This window comes from Lynx rufus, unplaced genomic scaffold (assembly GCF_022079265.1).
Source record: "Lynx rufus isolate CCGP_SWC_20201006 ecotype Redwood Valley unplaced genomic scaffold, mLynRuf1.p SCAF_3, whole genome shotgun sequence".
NCBI lineage: Eukaryota > Metazoa > Chordata > Mammalia > Carnivora > Felidae > Lynx > Lynx rufus.
Window position 1 is genome coordinate 128,663,233 of NW_025814845.1, and position 23,926 is coordinate 128,687,158.

General features: G+C 42.1%; 1 protein-coding gene across 2 annotated transcripts in view; it reads left to right on the forward strand.

Annotated features, from left to right (window-relative positions):
- TMEM131L (transmembrane 131 like) overlaps window positions 1-23,926 on the forward strand; it is a 168,992-nt gene that overhangs the window by 64,169 nt on the left and 80,897 nt on the right. For both annotated transcript variants that reach the window (XM_047091322.1, XM_047091323.1), the window contains exons 4-7: window positions 15,047-15,115; window positions 19,926-20,049; window positions 21,092-21,208; window positions 22,545-22,655. In XM_047091322.1, the coding sequence (XP_046947278.1) occupies window positions 15,047-15,115; window positions 19,926-20,049; window positions 21,092-21,208; window positions 22,545-22,655 (421 nt within the window). The remainder of the gene's footprint in view (window positions 1-15,046; window positions 15,116-19,925; window positions 20,050-21,091; window positions 21,209-22,544; window positions 22,656-23,926) is intronic.

Below are 23,926 nucleotides of genomic sequence, written 5' to 3' on the forward strand. Positions count from 1 at the left end.
AGAGTTGGGATAAGGTCAAGGGTTTTGCTTTAGACTTTTTTTTTTTCTTAATGTCTCGTAGACATCCAGTTGACCTGTGGGTGGGCAGCCAGAGGGCTGTGCAGGAGGCGTTAAGTTTGAAGTGATGCTGGAGCCTGAGATTGTACCAGATCAGCAAGTGAGGGTATATGGCAGGGAGAGCGAAGCCTGGAGCCTGCGGGTCTGTGTCTTAAAGACATGGTGGAGGAAGAAGAGCCCACGGAGACTGAAAAGTTGCCAGTGAGTTAGGCATTGAAACTTTTGTTAGCTTTTTAAATAGCTTATAAATGTGGAAATGTGTTCTTTGAATTGATAAAAAGAAATGATCACAAGTAATATTTAAAAAGAATGTGACTTCCTATTGCTCTTGAGTTTTCTGAAAGCACATTAACTGAAAATTTTTAATATTCTCATAGACATTGAGCCGCTTAGCAATTTTGGAAAATCAGGAGAAAGAGAGATGTTATCGACATCCCACCCATCCTAACATTGCTGTTAATATTTTGGTAATTGCCTTTTCGTGTTCCTCTGTGTATTTTTTACTTGTACTCATGCAGCACATGACTGTTTTGTTTCCTTTTATTTACTTGTTGGGGCATTTTTTTTCATGGCGCTATGATCTTCGAAGCACACTTTTTTTTAAATCTTTTTTTAAGTGTTTATTGCTGAGAGAGAGAGAGCGCGTGGGAGCCAGCGTGCAAGTTGGGGAGGGGCAGAGAGAGAGGGAGACACAGAATCCGAAGCAGACTCCAGGCTCCCAGCTGTCCACACAGAGCTTGAACTCATGAGCCACGAGATCACGACCTGAGCCGAAGTCGGACGCCTAGCAGACTGGGCCACCCAGGTGCCCTGAAACACAATTTTTACCGGGGGGGGCTCCACTTCTTCTGGAGTTGGCGTTCCTCCACAAAGGGATTGGGTGGTTGCCACCAGCTGGTCTTTACTTCCCTCTCCCTTCTCCGCTGGGCCCTGGAATCTGCGCTGGATTCATCCTGTGCTTTGTCTAGGGATGGAGAACGCTAGAAGGAGAGATGGAGATGTTTGAGAAGAGCTGGGCCACGACCAAGGCTGAGACAGGCTGCCAGGCTGGGGCAGGTCTGACCGGTGGGAGGGTAGCAAGCCTGCAGAGCCAGACAAAGGGAGAGAAGGTCTGTGAAGAGGGGCCTCTCTCCTGGGCTGGGGTGACCTAGGCCAGGCCCTCTTTCTTCTGTGACATCTTCAGCAATAACACTTCAGTGCCTCAGGGGTTTGAAAGCAAAATTACAATTTAAAAGGAAAACCCTTCATGCACTATTTGCATATGAGTGGCGCCTGTATAATTAAGAACAATTAAATTCCCTGGGCTGAATTGAAAGGGAGGCTCCAGCTACTTTCGCTGCTGTTCCAGTGGAGTGCAGCCTGGAGCTGTCAGCTCCCTTGAATTAAGTTGGAGGCATTCTGCCCGCCTGCCTGCCTCCCCCCAATAAATTAAATTTTAAAACGGACACTTCTTAGCCTGGTCCTGATTTGTTTCTCTGGAGTCTATAGACATCAGAAGATCAGTCTTGACTATTTTGCTTCTCTGCTGACCTTAGAACTGACACTCCTCTACTCCCTGGGCAAACACTCGGCTGGGTACTTTGCAAGCTCTTTGCATACAGATTTCATTTACTCCTCACAGAGGACCTGTGGTGTTACCTTAATTTTACAGTAGTAGAGACTGAGATTCTGGTCACAAGAACAGTATGTAGTCTCTTGACTCATCTTTCTCTTGTGGGTTGGTTTCTGATTGGGATCCGGTAACCCGTAGGCCCTGGGAATGAAGCAAACTCCTTTCACTGCTAAAACCTTCTTTGGACTCTTCTGCCAAGACGGAGTAGGAAACAGGATACCGTCTTCCCCGTTCTTCCTTTTCTGGTTTTGCTGGAGCTCTGCATTGTGTCACCCTGTTGAAGGGCCTTGAGTAGAGCAGGAAGGTGGTTGCTTTCCTTTGTAGGGTTCCTGTCATCCCCCCCAGGGGAAGGAGGCAGTGCAGGTCAGTAAGTAAGTGTGTTTCGAGCAGGCTTTGAAAACCTGAATAATTTTAATTCCTTGCCTTCACCGCAATGTAAGTGGTGTTGTGCTCCTATTGGCAAGGCCCCTTCTTGGACTTATTCCTAGGAGGTCAGGAACCCCTGTGTGTCCCTTCCAGCACCTCTTATTTTTCTGGTGTGGTCACATTGGCATGGAATACCTTCCTACCCTGGGTTCGCTGACGTGTCTCACAGAGGTCCTCGCAGGTCCCTGCATGGAATTGTCCCTTTGTGTGTGGTTAGGAGGCAGAACCATAGGTTCTAAACTAGAAGGTAGTTTCTGTGTGCTCGGTCCTAAAAGCGGTTCATCTACAAGCATTTCTCAGTTTACACCAGCTTGTGAACAAAGCTACCAAAGGCTACTACCACAGTCAGTGGCTTTTCTCAGTGAGAGGCAGCCAGGAGCCATCCTTTCTTAGAATTTTCTTTGTTTTGCCGGCACGGTTGGGTTACATTTATTGCTTAACCATGTAGCCTCCTGATTTTGGGGGAGGCTCTGGTTCTGGACCAAAAGGAAGGCTGATGCCCCTGGAACCCGTGTCCCCCAGGGCCAGCAGAGGCTGGAAGGATGGGGAGGTTACACGGCATTCGTTCTGTTGAGCAGTGGCCCCAGCAGCTTGGGTGTTAGAAAAGGGTGAGAAGTTGAGGTGCCTGAGTGGCTCAGTTGGTTAAGTGTCCGACTTCGGCTCGGGTTACGATCTCGTGGTTCGTGAGTTCGAGCCCTGCGTCTGGCTTTGTGCTGACAACTCAGAGCCTGGAGCCTGCTTTGGATTCTCTGTCTTCCTCTCTCTCTGCCCCTCCCACTCATGCTCTCTGTCTCTCTCAAAAATAAACATTAAAAAATGTTAAAAAAAAAAAGGGTGAGAAGCTGTTTCAGTTAGAATTAAGTTTTCAGGTAACAGTTACAATGGTTTAAAATGGTTTACAATGGTTACAGTATCACTGGTTTAAAACAAGATCACGTGTTCCCTTTCCTGTGAGAGTCTGGACATACGCAGCCCCTGCCTCCAGAAAGTCTTTAGGGAGCCCTGCTCCCCGCAGATGACCACATTGCCTTCCCTGAGGTACTGGGTCTGGTATTCAGGATGCAAGTTGGACTTTTGTGTTCATGGCAGCAGATGGGAGGAAGGAGGGCCAGAGGGTTCCTGGAAGCTGCTGCAAGGTGCTTACCTCCTGTTTGCCACTTGGTCCCATAGCCACCCCCAGCTGCAAGGGAGCTCTGGAAGTGTGCCTGGCAAAAAATTCTATGAAAGAGGGAGAGAAGGGATGTTAAGAGCAGGAGAACAATCCCTGTCACACAGGGATTTCCCTGGGAAAGAAACCATGAAACCTTTACCATTATTTCTCAAGGGAAGATGGTTTTTGACATAACACATTTTAAAGTTACCACCCCCAAGCTCCCTATCCTTAGGGGAAAAAAAATAACTTGGCCCCTCTGATTTATATTAAGGAGTAATTGTCTTTCTGGGAACATTCTAGTCTAGTTTCTCTGTTGTCAGTATGACTTGGGTTTCACATGAGAAAAATCAGCTTTTAAGCCATTGTGAGTGTGGGATTATATCTTACAAGAAGTGAGCTTGGCAGTAGGAAGTTATGCTCTGTGGGCAAGTGTGTGGTGTATGCTAGTGTGTTTAGTGGACAGCTGGACAGTCCACTTAAAAGAGCTGCTTCTACATGAAAGAAATATTCAGAGGGAGTGTTTTTCTTTTTTTTTCCCTTTCCTTTTCTTTAATTTCCTCTTTCTTTCTTTCTTTCTTTCTTTCTTTCTTTCTTCCTTTCTTCCTTTCTTCCTTTCTTCCTTTCTTCCTTTCTTCCTTTCTTCCTTTCTTCTTTCTTTCTTTTTTCTTTCTTCTTTCTAAGAAGACTTGACCTTGTTGAACAATGACACGTGGCCCAGGTATTCTGAGAAACAGGAAAGCCTGGACACACAAGTTACTATTGTGCAAAACTGACAATTGCCGCGCCCTTCCCAGTAGCTGACGCTGCAGGCCCTTCACTCGCTCTGGCCAAGAAAGCTGCAAGGCTGACTGTTCAAGGAACAGTGTAGACATTTTTCATTAGATTTTTCCAACAGTATTGCTAAGTCTTTGTAATTGCCTGAAGATTATTTTGATATATTGTTCACATCGAAATTTAAAAAAAAAAAACAAACCAAAAAACTCAGGGGCGCCTGGGTGGCTCAGTCAGTTGAGTGACTTCGGCTCAGGTCATGATCTCACGGTTCATGAGTTTGAGCCCCGCTTTGGACTCTGTGCTCACAGCCTGGAGCCTGCTTGGGATTCTGTGTCTCCCTCTCTCTCTCTGTCCCTGCCCTGCTCTGTCTCTCTCTCTCTGTCTTAAAAATAAATAAACGTTAAAAAATAAATAAATAAATAACAAAATCAGTTCATAGTGTTTGAATTAAAATGTTGTCCTTGGATTTGAAGTTACATAGGGTTATTCTTTCATTTAGAGTTTCAACCAAGAAACTCCAAGAAGTTACCTTATATATGTCAGTTTTTACTTTACGTGCCTTTCTGTAGTCTGTGTGTCGTCATTTGCGTTTCTCCCCTTGTCTGGAATCCCTCCTCCACTTTTACCTGAAGGTGGCATATCCAGCCTTACAAGCCCTACTCCGTGCCACCTCATCCAGAACACTTTTCCTAACCTGCTTCACACTGTTTTTTCCCTCTTACGGACTCTGCTCCACCTTGTACTATATGCAGCACTGTAGGCACATGAAAGTTAGGCAGCCTCTTATTCATCTTTGGAGGCCTGGGTCACACTGCCTTGGCTGTTGTAATATCTTAATGCAGGGAGACGGAAGAAGTTAATGGTCAGAGATACAGCATTGCTGCTTTTATAATGTGAATAAGTGTAGCTGTCCAGTTGCTTAAAAGGTTATAGATGAACTTTAAATAATAGCTAGTTCATGTCCAGAGAACTAATATCTGAAGTTGTATGGACACTTTGAGAGCTCAGAGTTGGTTTTCTAAAAATAGCCACAGTATTGAATGTACTTGCATTGTCTCCCTGTGATTGAGAAGGAAAAGTCCTTCATCCCTAGTCTGCCTGGCAGTTCCCTTTAGTGTTCGTGTGAATTTCTGCCTTTGCTTCCACTTCTGATGTGTAGCATCTGGCCAACTCTATTACTACTTGGAGATATCTACTACTGAATTACTTTTTCGTCCTAACTTGTCCTAGAGCTGAAAGGTAGTACAAAATACATTTTGTATTCTGCAGACTGAAAAATCACATTTAATTATCTTAACATGTAGTAGAATCTAGGAAAATACGTTAAATCTTTATTTTTTTAAATGTTTATTATTTATTTTGAGAGAGAGGAGGGGCAGGGGGAGAGAGAGAGAGAGAGAGAGAATATGAATGAGAATCCTGAGTAGGCTCCTCACTGTCAGCACAGAGCCCAATGCAGGGCTCAAACCCACGAACTTTGAGACTGTGACCTGAGCGGAGATCAAGAATTGGAAGCTTAACCGATTGAGCCACCAGGCACCCCAATATGTTGAATCTTTAAAACATAGATGAGAAGTCATATATTGCATAAAGGCATAAGTTGGAACAGGAGTTAGGAAACGTGGACTTAATTACCAGCCTTTTTCTTTTTATTTATGTATTTATTTGTCCTTTTCTTTTACAAGTTTTTGCAAATTCAACCACTTAACTAAAGGAGTTCTTGATGGCATATGGACTGTGGTATGATTAAATATGTGAATATAATAATATATTTTAAAATTCTTTGAAATGCAAAGGTAATGCTCTTTTTGGGTTCCCAGACCCAGTGCCAGTGTGTATGGGGGTTCCCACGTACAACACCAAGCAACTCTAGGACACCAGTAAGGTGTCCAAAAATTCAGCTCACTTCTAACACTACCTACTCAGAGATTGCACAGGTTAAAGGGTCAGCCCTAGAAGACCGCCCTCCCCACTGGATCCCCATGTCAGACACCAGTCTGTGCTCTGACAGCCACAGGTGGGTATTTCCAGTGACCTTCTCCTTAGGTTTGATTAATTTGCTAGGGCAGTTATCAGAACTCAAGGAAACACTTATGTTCACCAGTTTATTGAATGATATGGTACAGGATAAGAATCCAGAGCCAGATGAAGAGATACATAAGGCAGAGTCTGGGGAAAGGGCACTGAACTTCCATGCCTATTCCAGACGCGCCACTATTTCTGCATCTCTACATATTTACCAACCTGGAAGCCCTAGGAACCCAGTCCTTTGGGTTTTTGTGGAGGCTTCATTACACAGTAAGGGTAGACTAAGTCATTGGCCATTGGCTGAATCAACCTCCAGCCCCGCCTTTCTCCCCTCCCTGAGGAGTTTGGGGGGGGGTGGCCGAAAATTCCAAGTCTCTAATCACAAGGTTGGTTCCCCTGCAACCAGCACACCCACTGTGGTTGGGTTCCACAGTCCATTAACATGACAAAAGACACCTTTGTCCCCCTTAACACTTGGGAAATGCCAACGGTTTTGGGACCTGTCAGCCAGGAACTGTGGTCAAAGACCAAATATATATGAGGAATAAATACTGACAAATCAGAATATCGCAAATGCCTTTTGAATATAAGGTCCTGTTAGTGTCACTATAAGGAGGGGACAGATTTGAGTGGTGTCAATGTGCCAGGTCCCAGCAGAGTCCTCAGCATCCATTGCATGTGGAGTTAAGAAAAGTACAGGAGTCAGAATCTCAACAAGTCTCCTGGTTGAGCAGGTAGGCCGCCACTCACCAAGAAGAGAATACAGTAGACCCTGTATCCTCTGAGGATAAATTCTAAGAGCCCCAGTGGACGCCTGAAACTGTGGGTAGCACTGAAGCTCTGTGTATACAGTTGACCCTCAAACAACATGGGGCTAGGGGCACTTACTCCGTGTGCAGAAAGTCCACATATAACTTTTGACTCCCCAGAAATTGAACTACAAAGAGCCTATTGTTGACCGGAAGCCTTACTGATAACGTAAACCATCTGTTAACACATGTTGTATGTTGTATGTGTTATATACTGTATTCTTACCGTAAAGTAAGCTAGGGGAAAAAATGTTAAGAAAATAATAAGCAAGAGAAAGTTCATTTACAGTACTGTACCATATTTATTGAAAAAAAGTCTGTGTGTAAGTGGGCCTGCACAGTTCAAACCTGTGTTGTTCAAAGGTCAACTGTGCTGTTCCCCCCCCATTATACATACCTCTGACAAAGTTTAATTTATAAACTAGGCACAAAGGCAGATTAACGACAACAATAATAAAATAGAACAATTGTAACTGTATACTATAATAAAAGTTGTATGAATGTGATCTCTCTCAGAATACCTTACTGTACTGCTCTCACCCTTCTTGTGATGATGTGAGATGATAAAATACCTACCCTAATGAGATGAAATGAAGTGACGTAGCATGAGGCTAGTAGTGACCTTCTGACTGTGTATCAGAAGAAGGATTATCTGCTTCTGGACCGTAGTCAATGGTGGGTAACTGAGACTACAGAAAACGAAACTGTGGATAAGGGACTACTGTGCAGTGCTGTGATCCAATAGGGAGTCTGAGCAAGACGTTGAACTCCACCATGGATTCCACTTGGATGTGCCTGTGGGCCATCTGTGGGATGATGTCTGGTACATTTGGAAACCCGAGTCAGGAGCTCAGCAGAGGGGTCCAGGCCACAGATACACAGTCTTGAGAAATGAATCAGTCAGACCACAGAAACCAGCTCTGGCTGATTTAAGCAGGAAAAAAAAAAAAAAAGGAATTTATTGAAAAGATGTTGGGCAGCTCTCAGAATCTCTAGGAAGACTTAAGAACCAGGCTGAGAAAAACAAAGAATGGAAGAGGGGACATAGCAGATAGAACCACAGCTAGAACTGTGCCATGGAAGCAGATGTCGAGGACACTGCTGTCCCTGACACTTAACCATGCTGCCTGGCTGCCGTGGTTACCCCCAGAACAATTCTCCATTTTCTTTCCTTCCCTTCCTTGTGGCATCATCTCCTGATGCCCTGCCCGCTTCAGGCAGGTGAAACTGGCCAAGTCTGGGTCATATGCCAGCATTCTAGCTACAGGCAGGTCTAGAAGTATTAGTAATTGGCCCTTTCGGAATCCAGGAGAGGTGACAGTGGGAAGTCTGTGGTTGAAGTAAGGAAACATGGATGCTGGAGAAAGAAGTGACAGATGTCCCTAGAGGAAGTGTCACCCTGTTGGTGATAGCTAAAACTAGGGGGTAGGTGTGCCTGGCCAAAGTGAGACTTTAGGGAGGGCTGAGGAGACAGTAATGTGGGGGAGAAGGGCCTGACAGGGAGGTGAGAAGCAACAGCACGGAGGGCGGAGGAAAACTGGGCAAGCTTTCCTAGAAACCAAGGAGGGGCACTTCAGGATAGTAGCCAGTGGGGAGATTGAGTAGCCTCAGCACTTGCCTTCCCAGCTTGTTCTCACTGATGACCTCAGCAAGAGCATTTGCGGTAGAGTGAGGGAGCAGGACCCCAGAGACGTGGACGGGAGGTGGTGTAGCCAGGGGCTCATTCCCGTTCAGCCACCAGCAGTGGAGTGGGCTTTGGCTGGTTGTGGAAACCCTCAAAGTGTCTGTTTCTTTGGGTGTGGACGTGGGATACTAATAGTAGCCACACAGGGTTCCTTGGATTACACAGGATAGCAGAGTGCTGGGCACAGCATCTGGTACACACATCTGGTAAGTGTTCAGTAAGTCGTTGCTACTTTGACCCACAGCTGAAGGGAAGGAGGGGACTTGAATCAGGTCGGAGTGACCGGAGTATGAGTATCTCCTATATGTAAGTGGAGGAGAAAGAGCAGGAGGGGATGCTGAGAATCCTGGAGAGGGCAGGATGGGCGAGGGCCTGAAACCAGCCCAGGTTCCATCCAGAAAGGAGCTTTCGGGCATTAATCTTTGAGAGAAGGAACACCTCATCCCTGGGTGGTATGAGCTGGGAGAACGTCTTTGCAACTCGAGGGACGGATTGGTGTGTAGGACTTTTGTCCTGGCCTTGGGAAGGCCTGGCCGTCAACATGTAGGGCTGGTTTAAAGCGCCAAATATCCCCTTATCAGTGAGGGTGCCTTTGACCACTGCTAGGATTGCTCCAAGGACTTTTCTCTTCGGCCAAATGATACCCCCCACCCCCCCACTCATTGGGGGATTCATTAGGGAAAAATACTGGTTTCTGCCTCCATCCTTAAGTGACTATATCAGTAGTTACTTTGCCAGGAAGAATGACAGTTTTAACTTCAGTAGATGTGCTTATGTCTATCATATCTGCCACGGTAAACTCTTAGAAATATTTTTTAAGTTAAAAGGAAGAGCCAAAAGCAACTTGTGGTACTAAGATTATGATGTAGAATTTCATAACCCATGTAGTTATAGAACTTACTTCATAAATCACATGGTTCGGGCCATTTCACCAAAGGCCTGCGGCTGGGTTCCCTTGGATCACTGGAGTGGTTAGGGCAGTGTCCATGCTAACTGTGCAGGCCTTGCTCTGGAGTGGCCGGTCTAACTGTGGGCAGGCTTCAGGAAGGGCTGCCTAGGCTGGGGCTTCTTGTGTCTGCGTAGGGCTCGATCCTAGTTTTGCCGTATGACGGAAAGTACTAAATCCCACTGCCCCCGCCCCCCCCCCAGGTGCTTGGGAATAGCAGCTGAGTCCTGAATATACCTGTTGTGTGTGTGTGTGTGTGTGTGTGTGTGTGTGTGTGTGTGTGTTTTCTCAGAGTCCAAGGGGATTAACAGTGCACAAATCTCTACCTTTGTGGACTCTGTGGGTCTTTTACAGCAGTCCCAGCACTGAGCTCTGGTGCGCACTCACATTCTCCTGACTCTAAGGAGAACAGCCCAGTAAGTAGCTCATTAGCGTAACATGTCTTTCCTTGAATACTTCAGAGTCTAGGCTATGGTATTATTTTGCTATGGTCTCCTTTGTTACCTTCCTTGAGGCAGAAGAGGGTCTGTGGACTGTGTGGGAAGCCAGTCCTCTTGTCCTTGTACTCATCCAGTGGCTAAAGCCTGGTCATGGCCATGCTCTGGAGGTATTAGAAGAGTTTGCATGTAAAAGACAGCCAGCTAGAGATGTTGGGGCTTTGAGAGGCAAATGCAAATCAGTGCATTTAGGAATGTGGAAAACCAGACAGTTCCATCTTCTCTGTAGGTGGCCACCATTGTTTCTCAAATCCTTGCTGGAAGGTGAAGTTATTTTTTACCTGTTCAGAAAGGACTATACCAGCCTGTGCAGGCCCTGTTCTGGAACTTTGCAGTGTCCTCCAGAGATTGGTTAAACCTTTAGGCTCCTTTAGGGGTAAGACCCAGCGCAGAGCCACGGTGCATGAGTCTTGTTTTCATGGCGTGTTGTGGTGAGCGTCTGGCTCGTGCACCATCCCAATGTCCTTGTCCTCCAGTAAGACTATATTGCTGACTGCCCTCCTGTCTGCTCCCTTCTGTCCTCACTGTTCAGGCTCACCTCCCTTGCCATATGCTTCACCAGTCAAAGACTCCGCCCCAACTTCCTAGTGTGTCTTCCTTGCCTGAATGGTGTTTTCCAGATGCGGCCTGTGCTTTCCTTAGCCTTTGTGTCTTCCCTGCTGCTGTTCATTTTGCAAGTGGCCTCCCTTCAGTTTCCATCTGTGGTAACTGTTCCTTGAGGCCCCTGCCCCCTCCCACCCCCCACCCTAAGCCTTTCCTGACTTTTTCAGAGCTTTCTGTCCCTCACTTTGAACTTTCTTGATCTATGAGTTTTGTTTGTTGGCATCTGAGCCTTGTCTGGCTTCCTGGATTGTAACCTTGAGGGGAGGGTCTTCCTAGAGCTGGTCACCTGCCCCGGCGCAGCTAGTCCTTACTGAATTGCCATGAGCCGTTGAGGCCTGGTCCACAGTCCTTGGGTCCTGTTGCTCCTTCCAGGGAGCTGGAGCATTGTGTTTGGAATGAAGTATTTGGTTAGATAACATTTCTGAATGGCTTAAACAGTTGGTTATAGTTAATTCATTCCCTACTGAAGTCACTGGACTGAAATTTTTTAATGGGTGTGTCTGATATCAGCAAATAGATATAATTTTCCTAGGAAGAAGGAGTCGGGGCATCTGAATGCCCTTCTAAGGATCCCGGAGCCATGCAGTCTGGTCCAGCTCCTTCAGTTTGTCAAAGAGAAAACAGAAGCCTGATGTCACATGGGAGCTCATATCATATCTGGGACCTGAACCAAGCTCTTCTAATTTCCAGAGAAATTTTCTTTTCTCTTATACCAGCCACTTAAAAAAAAAAAACAAAAAAAACTGTTTCTTTGTTTTATATACAAAGAAAAAAGTTAGCTGAAGTTTCCAAAAAAGAGAAGATGATAAAAGAAAAAAAGTCAGGTAATCTTAGGTGATGATATTCTTTCCAAATAATGTGTAGATTCCTCATCCACATGTCCTGCTGCTGAGGAAAGATTCAGCTCTTTGCGGCGGGGGGGGGGGGGGTGTTTAGAAGGGCTAAGAGAGTGTGTGGGGTGGGGTCCATATAAACAAGAGCCTCCGCACCTCAGATTACTGTCACCTCTCATTCTCCTCCTATACCTCCCTCTTGTAATAGAAGAAAAATGGTTCCTCTTTTATCTTTCTCTTCTAATAAAGGGCTTTTCCTTATAATTACCTTCCTGGGGGGGGGAGGGTACACATTAGAAATATGTGGCATAATTTTCTAATTTGTTTTTACAAGATGTCTGAGTTTATTTTATGCCAGACAAAGGGAATTCGTAAGAGGGAAAGAGGCCAGGTGAATTGTGATGTAAAAGAAGCATCAGCAGTATTAAGGGCACACATGCGAAAAGGTTAATGCTGACTTTGAATGAAAGGAGCAAAGGGAAGGAATTTTGTCTTTTATTGCTGTAGCTCTTAAGGCTTAAGTTACTTTGATGTCATGGATTTGGAAGTGAAAACCTTGGTGTCTTTAAACACAGTATAATTTCTTAGCTACCACTGATATTTGAGAATACGTGTTGGTAGTTGACTAATTTTTGGCAGTTTGCTGCTTTTCCCCCCTAAAGTTTTTTAAAAAACTTGTGCCTTATTTATTTATTTATTTATTTATTTATTTATTTATTTATTTATGAGGTGGAGGGGAGGGACAGAGAGGAAGAGAGAATCCCATGCAGGTGCCACACTCAGCCCGATGCAGGGCTTGATCCCACAACCCTGACATCAGGACCTGAGCTGAAATAAGAGTCTTGATGCTTAACTGACTGAGCCACCGAGGCCCCCTCCCCCTAAAGTCTTTAACAAATACTTGAGGACATGTGCATGTGTGTGAATACTCTCCAGGACAGTGTCTACATCTAAAATGGTTTTACCTACGAGTACTAACTTTTTAACCTTAGACAGTGATGTTAAATCCCCTTGTAACTTGCTCTCCTTCCCAAATTGTAAATCGAGTGAGCTGAAACTGACCAAAGAGAAAAATGAATCTGTTCCGTGACTCTTAGGAAGAAATATTGACATGGTTTTACTTCTCCATTATGAGATTGAAATAGAGTTTTCTTCGAAGTTAGAGACAGTCTGTCTGTTTCTAGTTTTATTGCTGTAGGTTGGACCTTTCATATCTGATTTTTGTTGGGTGTGTAAAACTTCCTGATTGTGGGATTTAAAAATCTCTGTTATGATATGAGATGGTGCAGGTTTATATTTCATCTGTTCTATTCAGAGATAATTACTGCTCCCCATTTGGGACTTTTAAATCCCCAGGTCAGCTCTGACTCAGGCTTAATTGGCTTCTCCATCTGTTCTCATTACTTTTCTTGTTAGATGACAGTCTTCCTCTTAGTAACATGATCTAATATTTATTGCACTTAACTATGTGCCAGGCACGAAGCAAAGGCATTATTATCTCATTTTAACCTCAGGATAACTATATGGTAGATACTGTTGTCATCTTCATTTTAAGATAGTAAGGCTAAGACTTTTGAGAAGTTGAGTGATTGACCCATTCAGGACTGGAGAGTAGTGGCTTTGGGCCTGGCATCCCAAGTTTGTCTGCACGCTAAAGCTCAAACCCTCACTCAACCGCTAGAGTGCCTTGGTTCCTTGGGTAGGTCTGGTGAACTTGGATAGGCCCCGACTCCATACCAGCTTCATATTTCTGGCCTCGACAGATCTGCATGGGAATTCTGGCTCTGACTCTTAATAGCTATGTGATCTCAAGTGAGCTACTTAAATCCTTAAAACCTTGTCTTCGTGCAGAAGTTGGGTGTGAAATCTGATGATAAATCCACTTTTGGTACTCAGGAAGAGACTATCATTAATTGTTTTACTTATTACTTATACAGTACCCTGACTTTTCTAAGATAATTTTTGGCATGTGAAGTTGCCTGTTTTCCTTTTCTTCTGGAATGCTGAAACCTGGCCAGCTCGATCTGGAGCGGGGTGGCTGTGGTACATGTGATGTTGGCACTTCTTTGCATCCATCACCTCCTGGGGCTCTTGAAAACATTTCTGGAGGCAACTGGGTGTGTTAGTGGCCTTTTTGTACATCGTCATGGAGTTAGTCCTGTCCTAGGAGGCCAGTAAACAACATACCTCTTATCTGTTCAAGCTCAACGCAAGTAGAAAGATGGGAATTGGGCAGGTGGAGACTGAGATGTCACTTTGATTTAGATAGGGACAGAAAAGTGGAGGGAGGAAGGAAAGATTGCAGCCAGGATCCTTCCTATGACATGAGGATTTTGGAAGGGGTTTTCTGGTTTCTGTATTGTTTGCACCTTCAAGAAAAATGGGAGATGGGCTTGCTGAAGGTCACAAAGCTTCTTTTGGCCAGCAGCTCTGAAATTCAGATGTCCACTCCTGGACCAATCTTGGGACCATGTTTGGTGCAGTGCTAGTTGGTGGGAGGAGGCAGTGGAAAGATTGCATTTTAGAAAGCTTGCTGGAGTCTTTGAAAATAGCTACACTTGTTGCATTTAGGGGCTTCTCCAGTTCAATAGTTTTGGATTGCATGGCTTTTAAAATGTCACAAGCATTGATAGTTTTTTGGTGTATATAATATATCACACATAATACAAGTACATATACACATATTTTGTATTTTCTCTTTAAGTATGTTTATGTATATGTATATATATATTTTATGTTATTATGTTATACATGTATTTTTATTTTACTCTGTTTTTTGGTATGTTAATTTGGTATGTGTCTTGATTCTAAAGAAAAATCATCATAACTGGTTAATAGCTGTTGAAGATGTGACCTGCCATGTGAGGTTTTATGTGATGATTGTTCTTAAAAATATGGACTTGGGGATGGTTTCGGCCTTCGGGGGCATCCCTGGCTCTGTTCCCATCCTTTCCCTGTTACAACTTTAGAGGCCAAATCTCCTTCCCTCTCCAACCCCTCATCCCCAGTCATCTTACATGTATGTCTTGATTTAGAGTTTATGAAAATAGTTGTATTATCTGAATTCATCCATAAATGAAACCTAAATTAAATGTATATTAAAAATTAACTGCTTCCTCATTTTTGTCGAATGCTTATAGAATCTGTACTTGTGATATGTTATACTAACCATAATCTAAAAGTATCTTAGGGGCGCCTGGGTGGCGCAGTCGGTTAAGCGTCCGACTTCAGCCAGGTCACGATCTCGCGGTCCGTGAGTTCGAGCCCCGCGTCGGGCTCTGGGCTGATGGCTCAGAGCCTGGAGCCTGTTTCCAGTTCTGTGTCTCCCTCTCTCTCTGCCCCTCCCCCATTCATGCTCTGTCTCTCTCTGTCCCAAAAATAAATAAACGTTGAAAAAAAAAATTAAAAAAAAAAAAATTAAAGTATCTTAAATTTTTGCAAGTATAGAATTGTATTAGACTTCTAATAATTCAATTTTTACATTTAAGATCTAGTTCAGACTCATCAATAGGGGAGTAAAATTATATCTTGTGAGAGCCCTTGGCCTAAGTGTATACTCTTAACTCAGCATTCAAGTTTCAAAATTGCAACAAAAAATAATCTGTCTTGTCTTTTCTTTTTTAGCTTCTCAGACAAACTATTTAGTGGAAAGGGCTTACATTTTCAGCCATCAGTTCTAGATTTTGGAATTCAGTAAGTATCTTTTCTTTGTAATTTTTAATAACTTGTATTATTTGCATTGTTTGCTTTCAGGATATTATATATATGTGTGTATGTATATATATGTATGTATATATATATGTATGTATATATATGTATATATGTATATATATGTATGTATATATATACTTAAAATATATTAATATATATAAAAAGTTGAATACATTTTAAGTATATTAATAATATAAGGGATGTTGATTCTGGGGCTTGTTAAAAGGAATATTTTTGTGAAAAGGAGAGTATAAGATTGTTTTAGCTACTTCTTCAGTTATTAATAAATATACCTTATAATATTTTATAGTGATTAGAATTTGATAAGAAGTCAGTATTAACTCCTGGTTTTTCTATAGCAAATCAGGTTATTGTATAATGAAAACACTAAATATTGATGGTTTCTGAGTTCTTTTTTTCTTTTTTTTATTTGAAAGAGAGAGAGCATGCACAAGCGCATGCACAAGCGTACAAGCATTGCACAAGCGCAAATGGGAAGGAGCAGAGAGAAAGAGGGAGAGAGAGAGAATGAGAAAGAGGGAGAGAGAGAGAGAATCCCAAACAGGCTCCATACTGTCATCACAGAGCCCGATGAGGGGCTCAAACTCACAAACCATGAGATCATGACCTGAGCTGAAGTTGGACGCTTAACCCACTGAGCCACCCAGGCGCCCCTAGATTCTTTTAATTAGATCCATCTGCTTATTTTTACTGCTTGTGATGCTGTGGGATTTACAATTGCATGTACAAACATTAGTTACCACAGTTAAGACTTTGGAAAGACGTTAAGTGGAGAAGAGCACACATAAGCTGAGTGCATTGTGTTAAGAACCGTTAAGATGAAGGGAATGTGATCTGAGTGTTGGTTGTGGGGCTAATCTGGGAACTTGGAGAAATAAAGAACATGGTGACACTGTGCAGAAGGGACTTAAGGACTCTTGTTGGCTGTGACACTTAACAAGCGTTTGAAGTTGGAAACTTAAAATGTTAAACTCCCCAGATGCAGAATATTGCAGAACTGAATAGATGCAATTTCACGTGAGTGGAGTTTCAGGTACGGAATTAAAAGAGTGTTTTAGGTGTCAAAGCTCTGCTTATTTCAGCAGCCTGGAACATCAGTTCAGTTTTACGAAGAGCTTATTTGAGTTACAAGAGAAGTTATGTGAATGAAATAGGTGTGGTGATAGGAGAGCATCTAGGGTGAGTTAGTGGTGGTCTCCTGGTGTGCCCTCCTTTATTCATCTGGATTTCCTTCTTTCCCTTTCCTTCTGATCATCAAAAGATTAGCCCTAAGGTGAAGGAAGAATGAACTTTAAATATAAAAGTTTCTTGTTGAGCTTTTAAAGGAGATTCTGTAAAGGAAGAAGAGAGAAAAGTGTGAGGGGAGCTTGCTGACTTTACAAGATTCTAGGTGTCTGCTTTTTGGTGTTTGAGTTTTTTACACCTTTACTGTTAGGTAAAGAAACGTTCAAAGCTGAATTTATAATAAAACCTCATTGGTTGCAAATTCTGAGAGATCGCTTTTGTGAACAGTCTTTATCGTAAAAAGAAATTTTAGTGCAGGACCTACTTTTAAAAATATATATATTACAGATTGGTAGATGTAATAAGATGGATATAGTACAATAGTACAATATAAGTACAATTAGATCAGGATGACAACTCCAGTTCATAGTATGTTGGCTATCTATAATATGTTTACTCTTCGGTAAGATAAAAATCCTGTGATCAATGCACATGAATGTATAGATGTATTAGCAACATATGTTAATTAGCTATATGCATCAGTTTCTGGTCCCCATAACTGGAAGCAGGTTGAAAAACAAATGTTTAAAATCTTTATACATTAAAAAAAATTTTTTTTGAGTTTACTTTGAGAGAGAGCGAGCGGGGGAGGGGCAGAGAGAAAGGGGGAGAGAGAGAATCCCAAGCAGGTTCTGCTGTCAGCGCAGAGCCCGATGTGGGGCTCGAACTCACGAACTGCAAGATCATGACCTGAGCTGAGACCAAGAGTCAGATACTTAATCAAATGAGCCACCCAGGCACCCCCAAAAAGGTTACTACATTTTAGACTTGAATCATCTTTGGACGATACAGTTTTGTGTATGTAGTACTTTATAGTTCTCAAAGTACAATCATGTCTCTTGTCAGTTGAGTTTTATATTAATCCTAGAAGGATAGTGGACTAGTGGAGGTAGGTATAATCTGAGAGAGTGACACACACACATACAGAGAGGCGCGTGCGTGTGTGTCTGTGTGAGATTTTCAAATATCTCTATATTTGAGCATGGACTACAGATGCTTATGTATTTCTTGCTAAGAAGTAATGTATTTTGCCCAAGGGCATTTTGCTAGAAGTAACAGAATAAATCTTAGAATTGTCTTCTCATTTCTAAGTCAGCACATACCATGCTATTTTTTTTAATAAGCGAGATCTAGGATATGATTAAGGGAATAAATTATTTTTGCTGAAGTTTTAAAAAAGTCTCAATAACAAACTGTAGTCAATTAGAACACTTCTAAAATTAGTCAAGTTTTACCTTACTTTTAACAAATGGTCTAATTTATAGGCATTAGATTCAAACTTCAGCCCAAGTGTTCTCCTTCTGATTTCTTCACTGCCCTTGTTCAGCTTTTGCTATTGTTTATTTTGAAGTTGACCTTGGGCAAACCCCATCCCTTTTTCATAGCTTTGGTTTTCCTCTGGGATGCAGAACCAGGGGAGTGTTATCCAGCTGCCTTCTGGCAGCTGCCTTCTGCCTACAATCCACTTTGTAGGATTTGTTGTTAAGGGTTAATATCCCACTGGTCCTGAGATTAAAAGTACTAATCATTCCTAAAAGATTTTAATCATTCTTTTGTAGTATTAAATTAAAGAGTACCTTCCAGTTGTCACTAGTGAAGGAAATTCTTATCCTCATAACGCTTTTAAAAATAGAATTAAAAAACATAGAATAAAAATAGCCCAGTGGTAACCAGGTCTGGGTCAGGTCTGGTGAGGTTTCTGGGGGAACACAGTCACTGGGCTCCCTAGAGTTGCAGTTTTGCAGTACGATTTTTTAATGTGTTTTCATCTGGGAAACATTTGTATTTTTTTGAACTAAAAATCTTATATTCCAGTGATATGAATGGGAGATAAAGCTTTGAGGACAAGTATTAATAGCTTTGCTGATTGAATCGTATTATTTACCTAAAACCTAAAACCATGGAAGTCTTTATTTTTTTAATTTAATGGAAGGAAAAGACAAATGTGAGCCCCATCCTCCCCAAGCAGGACTCCCTGAGGTGACCTTTTGTGCTCATGGTAGTCTAAAATATTTTTAGTTGTATTAGCTACAAACACTAAAAAAAATCAAGGTTTTGATCACACTGATGTATATTTTATTTATCACTGGGTGTAAAGAACCCGTTTTTGAAAATAACACATTGGCTGTATTAAACCTTCAGTTAAGACTTGTGATTAAAAGTAGTGGGGGCGTTGGCGCTTGGCTTGGCTGACTCAGTCTGTAGAGCATGCGACTCTTGATCTTGGGGTCGTGAGTTCAAGCCCCATGTTGGGTGTAGAGATCACTTAAAAATAAAATCTTGAAAAAAAGTAGGAGGAAAGCTGGAAGAAGAATGTGAGAGATTTGATGGCGGTGGTATAATAGTTTGGAAATCCCACTGTTACACGTAAGACAGACAGCACGCACTTAATTTTCCTTAAAACACACAATTCTTAGTATCAGAGAAGTCAGAATAAAATCAGAGAAATGCAAGCGTAAGGTAGATGAATTTTTGCTGAACTTAAAATATAGTTTTATTTCTAGGCCATACTTAGGAGAGCGGTATATTTGGGTCTCTGCTACTGAGGGCATTAAAACTGGAGAAATGGCTTCAGTGAAACTTTCACTGGCTCTCTGTTTATGACAATGTGAGTTAAGTGGAGTGAATTTGGTATTGGGCAGTAGGAATCAGAGTAAATGATTCCAGGGAACATGGCAGGTAGGTTGGCCAGAGAGTGCTCTCTGTTCCCTTGCAGTTCCTTTGCTAGTCTTGTGGATAGAAAGCAGAGGAAAGAAAGAATTAACATGGGCGTCCTTCTCAGGGTGTTTGCTGGAAAGCAGACATTCTTACCTTAGTGCACAAGTGTTTTCGAGCCGTGTGTAAAACTTTTGTGTGTGCCCGTTTGTGGAGGGAGGAGCCGAAGCTTTCATCAGAGTTTTCTACAAGACTCATGATTTGAATGGATAAGAGCAAGTGCTAGAAAGTGCTGCTGAGTTTTCATTTTTCTCAGAAGAATGGTCTTTAGCAACAATTAAGTTTTCCTTTCATAAGGCTTGATAAAGTCCCTTTGTGAGTTGAAATCCATTCCCCTGGAAAGCCTCTTTAAACTTATTACTCAGAGAAGAAACCCTAAAAAAAAACTGGGTTTTTCTGAGTACAGTTTCTTACCTAAACATATTTTCATTTGAGTCAGAGTGAGTACCTATTTCCTACTCTGAGTATTTGCAAGCATTTAATGGCCCATGTGTGTTGAATTCTTCTAACACAAAACTCAGTGAGGCGTTACCATTGGTTGGCATTAAGTGTGTCTTGTAAAAGAAAGGATTCTTTAAAAAGTTTTTGTGGATTGAATGTTTTAGTAATAACAGGATTTAATAATTGTTGCTTTTAACTTTAACGAACATCAACAGCTTTCTGGGATTAAAGTATATATACAATGTGTGTGGGTGGAGGGATGGGTGGATGGATAGCTATATTTAGAACCACATAATACATTGTTTTTTTTTTCTCCTTGTTCCCCTCCTAGGTTCCTGGGTCACCCTGCAGCAAAGATTCTCTATGCTTATAACCCTAGTAGGGATAGTGAGGTCGTGGTGAATTCAGTGTTTACAGCTGCTAGACATTTTCATGTGCCTCCTGTTCATTGCAGGGTAAGTGTTGATGTACTCTTGGAAACTATGCTGTGGCAGGCTGCCAGATTTTCTTGCTTTCTTTGGCCTGAAGTTTTTACTTTCTGCTCCCTGTCTCCCCCTTTTCTGCTACCCAAACTCTTCCCTTCTGTGTGTTTGCTTTAGCATTTATTTTTTCAGTTGTTCATAATTTTGGTGGCTCTTGGTATCTACATGGAAAAAAAACATGGAAAAAAAGTTTAGAGTCTAAACAAAGTATAATGTTTGTGTATTTAATGGGACTTTTTCATGGTTAAAGAAATATAGTATTATGTGTCTTGAAATGACTACAAATGCTGAAGCATTTAGTAATTAATACAAGTTTTATAGTCATGGTCTCTTTGCCTGGCACACTGACTAGAATTGGACTCCTTTCTAAGTGTAGGAGTAGGAGGCAGTGAATGGCTCCTTATAAAGTTAATTCGCACCGTAACAGAGAGCTCCAGACCCTGGTCTTCTAGTAGTGTAGATTTCAGTGGTCTTTGAAGATCCCAATCATTGGTGGGTTTTATTTATTTGTTTATTTAGTGTACTGATGTCTACCTGATATACTTTTTTTCTTTTAAATATAAGACCAAGGAAATGGTGTAAGAGGAAGTCCACTATTCTGTTTATGATTGCCCAGATAAATGCAGCTTCCGATTTTTATTAGGTATTGCCAGGTTTGTACATCGGTGGCTCCTTCTACTTAAGTAAGGTTAGAACTGTGTTCGATAAAGGCCGTTGAACACACGTGGGTGCAGAAGAGGAGGGAAAAGGAAGGATGTGAGGGCACAGGGTTCCCAATCCAAAGTGAAAGCACTCGGCAGCTGCCTTGCTGTAAGTCTGTGGTATGTCCTTTGATACCTTCTTAGATTGTTGGATTTTGTTCCATTTGGGGCATTCCTAAGGATTCATGATACTTCTGAATCAAGGGTACAGATATGCAGACATCTGTTAACAGAAATTGTCAAAAAGAAAGTCTCTGAAAGACATCTTTTAAAGAGGGCCATTCCCAATGGCTAATTTGGTACCTTTCTTTCAGGTAATTCCAGCAATGGGGAAAACGTCCTTCAGAATTATTTTCTTACCTACTGAAGAAGGAAGCATTGAAAGTTCTTTATTTATTAATACCTCCTCGTATGGAGTCCTTCCGTATCATGTAAGTAAGTTTTTCCCTCTTGTCCCATGATTTTGTTGTTGATTTAACAAAGGGGTTTGGATGTTTTGTAAAAGACTTTTGGAAATGTTGCCACCTGGCTTATGTTACTAGAACATAAGATCGTTAGTGATGTTAAACTCACCAGCTTTCACCCTTCTTCTGCATCCCATGCCACACACATGGGACTGTCTTCGGCTCAGAGTACAGAGCTGTAACTCTCACCATGAATCTCTGAAGGACATTGGAACAAAACACAGAAGTCCACCGTATTCTATTTCTGTTATAAAATAGAGTGTACTTTCAGAACTCTCTGCCCTCACCTCATGAGCAGTCCAGAGGGAGGAGCTATAAAGGCAGTCTCTACTGATTTTGCCTTCGTCCCTGCTAGGCTCGGGAATATTTCTGATCAGGGGACAAGGATTGCATGTTTGGGGGCCAGTTCTCAGGGAGCTTACTATTGATATCAAGGCACCAGGGATGGAGAGTGAAGAATCTTTTCGTCGTTGTTCACAAAAGTAGTTAGGAATCTTTATCTTAAGTGGTATCTATGACTTATTTAATACGATGTAGCATCAAGCCAAGATCTATCATTTTCATTATTATTTATTATTGGATTCCATTTAACACTTGTTTCCCTAATGGAAAAGTTGTCTATATCTGAAAAGCTTTGCTACAATGAGGAACATTGAGCTTAAATGTAGCAACTTTTGTTACTTTCTTTTGTAGACGGTGATAAATACAGTCTTTAAATTTTTTTTTTAATGTTTATTTATTTTTGAGACAGAGAGAGACAGAGCATGAATGGGGGAGGGGCAGGGAGAGAGGGAGACACAGAATCTGAAGCAGGCTCCAGGCTCTAAGCTGTCAGCACAGAGCCTGATGTGGGGCTTGAACTCACAGACCGTGAGATCATGACCTGAGCCGAAGTCAGACACTTAACCGACTGAGCCACCCAGGTGCCCCAAGGATTAATACAGTCTTTAAACAATTTATTTATTTATTTATTTTTGAGAGAGAGAGAGAGAGAGAGAGCGCGCGCGTGCGCGTACAAGCAGGGGAGGGGTGGAGAGAGGGAGACACAGAGTCTGAAGCAGGCGTCAGGCTCTGAGCTGTCAGCACAGAGCCCAATGCAGGGCTTGAACTCACGAACCGTGAGATCATGACCTGTGCTGAAATCGGGCGCTTAACCAACTGAGCCACCTGGGTGCCCCTGGATTAATACCGTGTTAAAGGTCAAGGTGGTGAATACAGATTGCCTTTGGAAAGGTATTTTAACATTACGGCAAATATGTTTCAAAACAAATAGAGGAGTAATTAACTTCTTTTTTTTCTGAAGGTTTCTGGAATTGGCACTCGAAGAATCTCTACAGAAGGGTCTGCAAAACAGCTACCAAATGCTTATTTTCTGCTCCCGCAGGTTCAGAGCATTCAGCTTTCACAAACCCAGGTAATTTTAATGGTGGATTTATTTTGAATTCTAGCAAACGCCAAACTTTGTAGTCTTCTAAAGTTATGTATCTTTTACAGCCCTTTTTATATAGGATTGCTAGAGATGTTAAACTCACCAGCTTTTAGAATTGGGATTTTACTATTTTCCGCTTTTTGAAAAAATCCTGATGTTGTGTCAGTGGAATCCATGTTCTTCTTTTGAAAGGCTGTATAGTCCATAGTGTTGCTTTGTCATAGTTGGCTTTATCTTGTTTTTGATCATTTGAAGTGTTTCCAGTTTTTCGTTATTACTACCATTAGTCCATGTACATGTTTTATAAGTTTTTTTATTTCCTTTTTGGATTACCCGTCTCCTCAGGATATATTTTGTAAAGAGAGTGTCTGTAGTTCAAGACCATGAACCATTTTATAGGGCTTGTTAAATATTGCCAGGTTGCTTTTCAAGAAGACAGACTGCTATGGTCACTAGTAATGATATGTTTTCAGGAATGTCTTACTATCTTCCCTCTCCCTAGTCCTAGCCTTTCTTGAGTGTGGCTCAGTGGAAAGAAATGTTTTTGATGTTTTAGAGTGTATATCCAGATGACCCTTGAGCAGTGCAGAGGCTATGAGTATCAACCCTCGATGCAGTTCAAAATCTGTGTATAATTTTTGACTCCCCAGAAACTTGACTGCTGGCAGCCTGCTGTTAACCGGAAGCCCTACAGATAACATAAATAGTTGATTAACACGTATTCTGTGTTGTATGTATTATATACTGTATTCTTACAATAAAGTAAGCTAGGAAAAATGTTACTAAGAAAATCATAAGGAAGAGAAATACATTTACAGTACCGTTCTCTATTTATTGAAGAAATTTGCATATCAGTGGACCTGCACAGTTCAACCCATGGTATTCAAGGGTCAGCTGTAATGATACCTTAATGTTGTTTTAATATGCATTTCATTTATAGTGTATAAGTTTGACCACTTTTCCCCTTTGACTTATTTCCTTGTAACTATGGCTAACTTTTGAAATTGAGAAAATTCCTTTTTTTTATATATATGTTTGTTTTTTTGAGAGAGAGAGAGACAGAGCATGAGCAGGGGAAGGGCAGAGAGAGAGGGAGACACAGAATCCGAAGCCGGCTCTAGGCTCTGAGCTGTCAGCACAGAGCCCAACGTGGGGCTCAAACTCATGAACCATGAGATAGTGACCTGAGCCGAAGTCAGACGCTTAACCCACTGAGCCACCCAGGCGCTCCAAGAAAAGTCTTGAACCAGTGTATC